The sequence below is a fragment of the Sinocyclocheilus rhinocerous genome, unplaced genomic scaffold (assembly GCF_001515625.1).
Source record: "Sinocyclocheilus rhinocerous isolate Xijiao unplaced genomic scaffold, SAMN03320098_v1.1 scaffold2138, whole genome shotgun sequence".
In the NCBI taxonomy this organism is placed as follows: Eukaryota; Metazoa; Chordata; class Actinopteri; order Cypriniformes; family Cyprinidae; genus Sinocyclocheilus; species Sinocyclocheilus rhinocerous.
In genome coordinates, this window is record NW_015656024.1 from 290,021 (window position 1) to 301,955 (window position 11,935).

General features: G+C 35.3%; 1 protein-coding gene across 1 annotated transcript in view; it reads right to left on the reverse strand.

Annotated features, from left to right (window-relative positions):
• LOC107719273 (low-density lipoprotein receptor-related protein 8-like) overlaps window positions 1-11,935 on the reverse strand; it is a 128,226-nt gene that overhangs the window by 51,240 nt on the left and 65,051 nt on the right. The window contains exon 4 of the mRNA XM_016526666.1: window positions 10,781-10,903. Within this exon, the coding sequence (XP_016382152.1) occupies window positions 10,781-10,903 (123 nt within the window). The remainder of the gene's footprint in view (window positions 1-10,780; window positions 10,904-11,935) is intronic.

Sequence of the window (11,935 nt, forward strand, 5' to 3'; positions counted from 1 at the left end):
GTTTCGAAGCACTAGGAACTTTTCCATGACATTGTAATTTATTGAGATGCACCTGTATTATTCAAAACTGTTAATTTGTGTGAAAAGGAATAAAAGGTGTCGGAGTTTTACTGCCTCTAGTGTTCATTTATTTTGGAAACTGCAGTGATATGTACTTATTGGTACGTATTTCGTGTCTCGCTAAAAAGTGCCCCCAGGTACGTTTATGCCATGAGACCAGGTAGTTAAAAAACCTGAAATTGTGATAATGCCACATTCTGTAAAGTTAAACATTTTATTATATTTATGATATTTTTATATATTATTTTTTATTACTATTACTACTACTGCAAAACCTTATGGAGCAATTTCTAATTTTCTAAGCTGAAATCACTTTGGAGTAAAAACAATAAAATCAGTCCATTTAAGTAAAGCACTCAAAAATGGTTAATATTCTAGGTATTTAAGGTGAAAAGGCAAGAAAAATGATGAATATGCTTGGCAGAGATTTGGAATCTGAGTGAAAGATGGATCTGCATTGATTTTTCTATAGCTCTGAGCTGCAGCCCAGTCAGCAGTGCTTCTAAGGAGACTCAGTAGTGAATGTTGGAGTGAAACCAGTTTGACCCAGTTCCCTGGAAACTGCTCTGCCGTGATGATGAGAGCTTCTGATTAGTAGAGGTGAAGCTGTGGGCCGCGGCCAGCCTGGGGGAGAGAGGTATGACGGACCAGTCCACCCACATTACACTCTACTAGTGCCCGCTGAAAGCCTCTGAACACACAATTCACCAGTCAATGTTTCTTGTGTGGTTTTTATATATACAGTATATACCAGGAGACAGACAAACGTTTATGCTCTTGGGCACAATTGTACTCAAAACCAGGGCCAAACATTTTCCATGCAACAGTTTAGTCACTTACAGACACAAAATCCTTCAGTTTTGGACAAGTTTTGAGATTAGAAAAAAAATATTTAATTGGATTAAAATGTATTTAAATAAATGTATTACATTTATAAGAAAATTTATCAAATTAAAAAATATTTGATTCAGATTAGAATAAATATTTGACCCTTTTCGCTCAAAAAAGATCCCAACCAAATATAAGTAATGCAACAATACGGCAAAAACAAAATAGCAAATATTTTCAGGTTTTATTTTTTAAAGTTCATTGCCTTTATGCAAATTAGAGCATCAGGATATATTATATAAAGTTTATACTATATACAAGCTCTAGCATGCCACATACTGTATGCTGTCAAATTAGAGCATGACTTTATTTAATCCAAAATATTACTGTAAATGTTTGAAGTAACATTCTAGCATACTTGCTCTATTATATAATATTGTATGTATACTGTGTGCAATGAAACCTTCCATTTAATATTTGAATGAGCTCATTATTTGATCTGACTGCCAAAAGTGAAGACATTTTTACATTATAACTGAATCTGAAATGCAAAATAACGGTTTTATTTCCAAAACTACAACTGGATGCTACTCGCGGAAGTAAACATGCATGTAATAAGGTCATGTGACAATAATGTAGCATTCATTGATGTTTGGTATATTTATTGTTGCATAATATTTTAATAATGCCATTCAAAATAAATTAATATTCTCAATAATAATTAAATATTTGTAAAAAAAAAAATAAAAAATACTACTTGTTAACTATTAGAAATTAATACTTACTTTTATTCAGCAAGGATGAATTAAACTGATCAAAAGTGACAGTAAATACATTTATATTATTACAAAAGACTTCTATTTCAAATAAATGCTGTTCCTTTTAACTTTCTATTTATCAAAGAATCCTGAAAAAAATTATCACAGTTTTCTCAAAAATATCAAGCAGTGCAACTATTTTCAGCATGGATTATATTAAGAAATGTTTCTTGATCATCAAATCCGCACATTAGAATGATTTCTGAAGGATCATGTGACACTGAAGAGTAATGAAGCTGAAAAATCAAGTTTGGTCACAGGAATAAATTACATTTTAAAATAGGTAAGTATTTCTATTCACATAGAAAAGAGTTGTTTTCATAATAAATTCAGAGCGGTCTTAGATGACCTTAGAATAAATATTTTATATAGTAAGCAGTATTTAGTGTACACTGTGTACACAGTATGGCGTGAGAAGTATGCTAGTATTCTGAGCATACCCTAAGATATCTTTTGTGTTTTTGAACAGCTAATAGATCAGGTACAGAAGCTGAACGCTGACGTTTGTCAGTAAACAGTAATTAGCATAGCACATAGCCTGTGACCAGATTTGAAATGCTATGCAGGATGTCGTGTGTGATTTGACATGATGAGCAATTTGAGCTTCTAGAGGGGCTGATAATCAAACCTGCTCAAGAGAATCATGCATAATTCAATACATGGAAGACTCAATTAACCACACGCCGAAGAGAGATTGACTTTAATAAGTTACCCACTGCTTGCTAACGCTGATGATTTGGCGGGATCTGAGGAGGAAGAGAACACTGTACCAGCGGAGTGTGTTTTTGATCAATGACTAGCAAGGAGCATTTTTCTGTTACAGTGCATGTAAGTCTAATTTATGTACAGCGAGGGATATGATAGATACTGAATGATGACAAAAGAGTTATGACCAGGAATAAGTCAGATATCTGCACCTCCTGCTCAATGTGTGTTAATAACATAGCATAACGTATAGAGCTGGTAAGTTTGTAGTCCTAAAACCCAGAAGAGAATTAGCATTCAAACCATAGATTCATTTTTATTCGGGTTTCCTGGTGATTTTTGATTCATGATTAGAACAAGGTCTGAGGTGAACATTACTTGAAGATATTAAAGATCAGTCACACTCAGTCGTATCTCAAATGACAATTCTGAGGCAGTTTTTTTTACTTTTAAGTTGTTAAGAAGTTGCTAAATAATCAAAAAATAAAACGACAAATTATAAACAAAATGGCAAAAATAAAAGCAAAATGAGTCAGAAAACACACCAACCAGCCAGATGAATGTCCTTCCTTAAAGTAGTGCTATCACAAATAGTTTCAAATGAACACAGAAGTCCACATATTTACAAGAAACAATGTTAGTCACACAATTTCTTTCTGTATATATATATATAGATTGACAGATATTTCGTTCAGTTAGTGCTAAGTATACCATTCACAAAATACACAGTTTCCATTTTCTCTGACTTGATGTTATTTGACAGTTTATACATCCTCCATAGTGGATGTATAAACTCAAAAATTAGGCCCTGACCACACGAACGCGGTTATTTTTAAACCGCAGCTTTTTCTATGCGGTTTGGCTGTTCGTCCAAACGCAGCACCAGTTCACTGAACCCGAACATTTTTGAAAACTCCTGTTGCAGTGTTATCGTGTAGACAGCGAAACAGGAGTTTTTGGCTTGTGACGTCGGACCCTGCGCTGTTATCTCCGCCTACTGGAAACTTTTTCAGGCTTCTGATTGGCCAACATGGCTTTACGGTTGAGATTATATCGCCACCTGTTGGTTTGGCATGCTCTTGACAGTGCTTCATAGCATGCGTTTGCGTTTTCATGTGGACAGAGATTTTTTTTAAAACGGAAGAAGGAAAAACTCTGTTTATAAAAATACCCGTGTACGTGTGGACATGGCCTTAGAAATGAGCAAAAGCTTGTCTGAGAAAATAGTGAACACCTCCAATGGTCGAGGAAGGGATTATTAAAGTGTGTAATTTCCTTTAAGCCTCTTTATATGAAAGCGTCTGCCAATAACATTAATGTTGAATCAAACTACTGCACATATAATAGGAAAACAGATAAATCAAAGACTGAAATAACAAACACATATTGGATGCTGGTAAAGGATCTTTTAGCCTCACTCTATGGCACTACAGGTCAAAACAACAGGAAATTAAACTAATGCAGTACTGAGTAAAATATGCGTTCACTGAGCGCTTTGTGCTAGTGCATTGAGACATATCCTGTCTGAGCATCATCGCAGTGGATTCAAGTTATGAGGCCTTCAGCGGTGGCTAATTAGAGGTGTATTACACTGCACAGACCTGGCAGAGAAAGGCAGGAAATCAATTATCATCAGGGCCCAGGTGAAATATCATTTCGAGCCAGGGCTCCGGTTCTCCTGGCTCGATACTGTGACATTGGCACGGATGTACTGATCAAGAGTCTGAGCGGTAAGAGATTGTCTGGACTCTCGGTTTATAGCTTGATGAAAATAGAAGCATGATTACCTCTATAGAAGGAAAGAGTGCTGCCAGGACTTGTGCGGTTGATGAGGAAGGCTGAATAAAACGCTGACTGATAGAAATCATTTGGAAAACATACAACCATACAAACTCGTCGATCCAAAATGACTGCTTGTAGAAGATGCATTATGATTAATTAGGCTTTGTGTTTCGCCAAGTCTTTTAACAGCCATGAATTATCATCCCCCCCAGAGTGAAAAATGGTTGGAGGGTGTTTCATTTGCTCTTAATAGGGCAATTAACATTTGATTTATATCTTGTGAGATTTCACAAGTTTTTAATGTTTCAGATGGGCTGACAATAGTGATGGGAAGTTCGGATAATTTTACCGACTCGGACCTTTGAGTCTCGTTCAGCAAAATGAACAAATCTTTTTTCGAGTCATTTCGTTCATTTTAGCAAAATATGAACGACCCAACACTAGCTGACAAGATAACAAAATGATCTGGAACACTAGTTTAGGTTTCAATTTGTTATATGAATTAAACCCAATCCGTGGCACATTTTCAAGTTAATTATAAAAGCAAAGTATATTTAAATGGCCTTTCTGTAAAGCATTTTAAAATTACAAATGGCCATGCTGACACATTAATGCATTTTCAGCTAGTTTGTCTTTAATCCTCAGAGTGTGTCAACAGATGTGACCTGCAGGTTAATTACAATTAACAAATGTAGACTAGTAATGAGGAAATCTTTGTCCTTTAAAAGGACCAGATCATAATCAGAAATGAACAAGACAACAAATTAAATAAAACACAGACAGATAGGAAACATTAAATGATGTGAACTAAAGATAACCCTAGAAATTGCACACTGGAAAAGCATTATTATTCAATGTTTAAGTAAAATAAACTATGATTACATGACTCCTGGAAAGGCTGTTTAAATAAAGGATTGACTGTAATAATTATTTAATTATTAAAAACATTTTTTTAGGTAGGTTCAGACAGACTTTTTACACGTTTTCTACAATTATTTTGATTTTTCATAAAAATATAATATAATATAATATAATATAATAGTTATTTTAGATATATTACAGATTAGATTTTTTATGGTAACATTTTATTGATAGTTAAACAAAAAGCAATATTTAACAGTTTTTATTAATCTCTGTTAATGTTAGTTAATAAAAATGCAGCTGTTCATTCTTAGTTTATGTTAGTTCAGCTTTATTAAATAATATTAAAGGGGTCATATGATGTTGCTAAAAAGAACATTATTTTGTGTATTTGGTGTAATGTGTTTATGCGGTTTAAGGTTCAAAAACACATTATTTTCCACATACTGTACATTATTGTTACTCCTCTATGCCCCGCCTTTCTGAAACGCGTAGATTTTTACAAAGCTCATCGGTCTGAAAAGCAAGGTGTGCTGTGATTGGCCAGCTATCCAGTGCGTTGTGATTGGCCGAATACCTCAAACGTGTGACGGAAATGTTACGCCCCTTTACCATATTGTGATGCCCTGTCTGGCCGGAGCGACGAGACATAAACATTAGAATAAAAGTTATGCCTTCTTTCTTTGTGTGAACATTTGGGCGCATTATGCGAATCTTCCCACACAGTCACGTAGACATGTGGGGGCGTGTTTAAACGAGGCGTTTTAGGAGGGCGTGGACGAGTCTTAACTTTTAGAAAGAATATCTCTTTGGGTTTGAGACTTTAGTCTTTGCAACTTTAGGGATCTTATCTATTCACGAACAGCTTGTAACACTCCAAAGAGAAAGGAAAACTTGAAATCGCATCATATGACCCCTTTAACAGACAACTTTTAATTTTAATAATATATTAGCAAATGTTGAAATTAACATTATAATTAATAAATGTTTTAGATGTGTTTTTCATTGTTAGTTCATGTTAACTAATGTAGTTAACTAATGTTAACAAATGGAACCTTATTGTAAAGTGTTACCACGTTTTCTATAGTAATATTTATAGTAACTGTGAAAAGTACATTTTATTTAGTAATTTTATTCATTGTATTATTATTATTATGTGTGAGTAGCTCAAAATGATCATATTTTAGCACCTGCAAGACTATCCTTTATTTTAACAAGCAGAATTGAAAGAGAGAGAGACTAAACGGAGGGAGCGTGCGATACCATTAATGTGAGACTGACAATGGAGAGATACTATTATAAAGAGCAATCCCCCTTTGTGCTAGTGCATATCCTGTCTGAGCATCATCGCAGTGGATTCAATTTATGAGGCCTTCAGCGGTGGATAAGAAGGGAAGCTAGAGAAAGCGTCAATTTCCACAGCTTCTTAAAAGTAGGGCAGCAGGATTCACAGCGGGAGTCTGGGAGGACGTCTGATTGGCTGAGGTAAAACAACCGTGTTTAATAAGCAGAGCTCAAGCACCTCCCACCAGAAGTGTTGAAACATTCAATGATCATGACACATGAGCATGAGCCCTGCCACTAACATCAATACACAAGAGTCTAGACAATTTATCAAGGAAACCTTGGGCGAGGATGTCAAGGACATGCTCTGCTACTCCTTAAGAATAATCACTTGGTACCACAGCCTTCAGCATTCAGTTTAAGCTTACTATACAGTAGCTGAAGACTTTCTGGATACCTAACCCACACTTAAAAATAATAACTGAGTATTAATTTAAATGCATATGCGAACAAATAATCTTTTTTTTTTTTCTTAAAATTTTTACAATGTCACTGACTTCTCAAGTATTACCACATTAACAATGAACACCATCCACTAACCAGACTTCTTAAATCTATTCTGAAGAGTTTCTATCATTTTACCAATAACACTAGTTTAGGGACCAATTCTCACTATTAACTATTTGCTTATTAGCACGCATATTACTAGCATATTTGCTAGTACTTATTAATGGCTTTTTCTGCATGATCATATTTTGGATCCCTTAATCCTAAACTTAACAACTACCTTACTAATAATTAATAAGCAGCAAATTAGGAGTTTATTGACGCAAAAGTTATGGTTAATAGTTAGTTAATAGTGAGAATTGGTCTACAAAGTAAAGTGTGACTATTGTACCATTTAAACCTCTTTACAACCAAACAACAACCTGAAATTTAGTTTTTCTTTTACTTTTCTTTCAAATAAATGTCACTTGGTTTGATATATTGTTTTATAATGCAATGACATTCATATATTTTATTTGTAAATACAAGATAAACAGGAATCATTTGACATTTACTGACCAGCACAAACAACTATGACTGCACAATTATGACAAATTATAATTGTTATTACTTCCAATGAAACTGATCACAATTATTTTGATCAATACAATTATAATTTTAAAAAAGTAGCATTTGTATAACTAGCTACACATTCAAAGTAGGCTGAGAACTATTTAGCAGCATGATAACCAAAACTGTTATTGAAATGCTGAATAAATTATGCTGAATACAAGCAACACTGCAGCACTCAAGATAATAATCACTGAAGCTGTCACTGCAAGTTCACACAGTTTGACGTGACTGTTTTGAGTCCTGAAGTTCAGTGTGAGTTCACTCCCTGAGTTTCTCACAAACACTCCTGTTACAATAAATGAAGCTGTCCATGCTGCAGAATTAATCTCTTATTCACTGTCTGTGCCTTAATGTTTATGTGAACGCTGCAGGTTTGTCGCACCGCTCTCTTGCAATGATATCTAGTGAATCCAAAATACTCTCAAATTAAATTTGATGCTTTGTTTTGGGGTGTCAAGGGATGTTTACACATATTTAACCATCTGGAGCTGTTCATTTTGGGGTCACACTTTTGCTGTTCATCAGTCAAAACAGAATATTTATTTACCTATAAAATAATAAATTATTAAATTATTTTTATTATTCAAATGAATGCAGTATTTAAGTTACAAACAGAGCAAAAGTATTTCAAATCTAATGAATACAGGCAGATTAATGCTATCTGGTGGAAAGAAAATAATCTATAATACCATTGCATACAGCCCTATATAAAGGGCTGTGTGCTCCTTGTTGCTGAGAACAATGTTTTCAGACATAATTTAGTTGTATTAGGTATTTTATTTGGATATATATTTAGACATTATCAAAGACTACTTTTGAAATGTTAAATTGAAGTGTCAGTTTTTGCATTATTATAGTCAAACCTGAACATGGAAAAAGGATTTTGTTACCCATAATCTAATTCAAACATAAAATTAAATAGAAATGTAACAAAAATGAACAGGAATGCTTGATCAGAGCTTGATCTATATGGCTCTAATCTGATCTAACCACTTAGTTGAGTATCCTCTACATTTTCATATTTTTGGTATTTCCTATTCAATTCCTATGGCAGTCATTTTTGACCATGAACAGTACAAGTGTGACTCTTTTTTAAAGACCATTTAGCATTTGATGACCATGATTTGATAAGTTTAACAAAAGTCAGCAAGTTTTGTGCCATTCCGATGAAGTAAAATAGTTTAAAATCAATCACTAATGTCTAGCACCAAAGAGTTAATGGTGAAGAATACAGTTTCTGCACTAACATTGTCTCCTAGCAGAATTACAATAATAACGCATATTTTCAAAAACCTTACATTCATAACGCCCTTACATTTATTCTTATCCTTACAATATCTTACTATTTTATCTGGGGCTTGACAGTAAAGAGCTAACATGGGTGGCAAAAATATAAATTTAGCTTATTTATTCTCTTCCAGGGCAGTCCGCCACCATTCACTAGAGTACCACGTAGATGTAGAACACGCATGCACTGCACCTTGTTTACAAGCAGAGGAATGCACTCGCATGTGACACTGTCACACAGGACACGTTTTACCTGCTCAATATATTATAATGATTTTATGTATATTTGAGTTTTAATAGGTTTTCATGTTGTCTTAGCCATTTTATTCCTCTTTTAATCATTTTAATGTGTGTATGTCTTTAAGTGACTCTGGGTCTGCCCGTCATGTGACTCATCACATGGAAACAGGAAATAGGAAATGAACAGTATAAAGGAGGCAGCATGGCAAGCAATCAGCCCCTCATTTACAAATGTGCTGGGGATCACCATTTCCAATTCTCTTCTGCTCACCAAGCCTGCATTTATTTGATACAAAATACAGCAAAAGCAGTAATACTGTGAAATATTTTTACTATTTAAAATAACTGCTTTCTATTTGAATATATTTTAAAATGTAATTTATTCCTGTGATCAAAGCTGAATTTTCAGCATCATTACTCCAGTCTTCAGAGTCACATGATCCTTCAGAAATCATTCTAATATGCTGACATGCTGTTCAAGAAACATTTTATTATTATTATTATTATTATCAATATTTTAAAAAAAAAATTTCAGGATTCTTTGATGAATAGAAAGATCAGCATTCATCTGAAATGAGATTGTGTGGTTGTCTGAATCGAGATCGCGATCTTTTAACGATTAATCGTGCAGCTCTACTTGGAACATCACTTGGATTGTATATACACTGTTGGACACTTTTGAGGCATTCACTTTGGGACTAGCAACACACTGGATTTCTTATGGACTGTTTTATGGTATGGTGCAAATGGACTCCACGTTTTTAACAGCCTAAGTTATTCTAGTTTTATTGTGTTGTTTTATGTTCCCTGTGAATATTGTAAATACACATTTGATTTTCACTTTTAAATTGTTGTCTGACTCATCTTTTTAAACACTCCAAGATCTCGCACAGTATAATCTGACCCCATTTTAACAATTGTAAATTCGACCAATAGGGCCGAACGTTACACTCAGGTGCCATGGTACTCTTGTGAACTGCGGCAGACGGACCCGGAAGAGAAGAATTGTTGAATAAAGTCATTATTTTTGTGTTCTTTGTGCACAAAGTATTCTTGTAGCTTCATAAAATTCATATTGAACCACTAGTGTCACATGGACTATTTTGACAATGTCCTTACTACCTTTCTGGGCCTTGAATGTGTCAGTTGCATAGCTGTCTTTGCAGGGTCAGAAAGCTCTCGGATTTCATCAAAAAATATCTTAATTTGTGTTCCAAAGATGAACGAAGGTCTTACGGGTTTAGAACGGCATGAGGGTGAGTAATTAATGACAGAATTTAAATTTTTTTGAACTGTTCCTTTAAGTAAAACGTACAACACACTTCTGGATCAGACTGAACGTATTAGGACCATCAGTGATAGGCCTGTAGACTAATTTAAATATCTCACCATTACATTCACGCACACAACAGACTTGCCTGTGACTGGTTACATTCTCAAACGCGTTGCACAACGTGTTGTAAACCGAATAATTACACACCAGAGTAGACCTAAATTAAATGCTGTAATCGACACTTAATTGTAATTATCTAGTACTACAATTATCCAATCAACACGTAATTGTCCAGTACTAGAGAGTTTCAATAAAAGAGAGAATACACATGTAACAAGACAACAGTATGCTCAGGAAAAAAACCATTCACTACATCTCTCTTTCCTCTTTGTGCCTTTTAGAGCCACAACTGAAGCAGGTCCACAGCATCAGGGTGAAACTAAGTTCAAACTATCACCTCAGCCTTGAACAAAACTCCCTGCGGAGAATCAAACACAGTCTGAGGGAAAGAGAGCAGACTCACCTGCTGCACAGTCCGCTTCATCTTCACCATTTTCGCAGTCTCTTTCCCCGTCACACCGCCAGGACAGCGACACACACTTCCCTCCGCAGTCAAACTTCTCTGGTGGACACGTCTGTTTGACTGCTGTGGAACAGAAAGAAATGTTTGAACAGGTTAGAGTGAAACATGCGGCAAGTAAACCGACTGGCATCGAATCATTTTGTTGATCTCACTACGTTCCTCAGATCTGTGCTGCCTGTCATAGAGAGAAATGTGAAATCGCAAATGTGATCTAAACATGCGTGGCACCTCTAAACAGAATTTTTAAATACAATTTTCAGCATGTTTTTGCTTTTTGAAGTCCATTTATACTCCCGGGAGCTTTTCTGGCTGCTGATGCACATCAGAATGAGATAGTGTTGGGGCATTACTGACTTATAGTAGTGACAGTACTCATTAGACAATTTTATGACAGAATGTCAAGTTTCCATCCATAATTGTTGATGTGTGACAAAAATCATGGTGTTAAAGTTTGGGTAGGTGACTTCGGAGAGGCTAGCAAAAGCAAGCTAGCTTTGAAAGCATAAGATCCCACCCTCCCTGCAAAATCAGTCTCCAAAGCCACGCCTCGTCCAAAACACAGGCAGACCAGAGACTAACAGTGATACGATGAGAGACGGCATCAACACTGTCAGATCACCTCATGTCTCATTCACCGGTGAGAAAACATTACAGTACAAAGCGCATAATATTACAATAATAACACCTTCCATTCTCGCTCGGTCTGCAATAGCGTAATGGAACGCTCTGATGATGTATTATGTCTGTGTGAACAGGGTGCATGGAGGTATGCAAATACATACATTGACAAGCAAGTAGGACAGTCTATCATAGTCATTGGACCGAGGAATAGGATTGGACGATCAATTTATGATCCTACACCTTCCACAGATGATATAAACACATTTAGACCACTTAAAGGGGTCATATGATGCGATTTCTCGATTTCTCTTTCTCTTTGGAGTGTTACAAGCTCTTGGTGCATAAAGAAGATCTGTAAAGTTGCAAAGACTAAAGTCTCAAATCCAAAGAGATATTCTTTATAAAAGTTAAGAGTCAACCACGCCTACCTAAAACGGCTCGTTCTAACACGCCCCCACATGTCTACGTCACTAT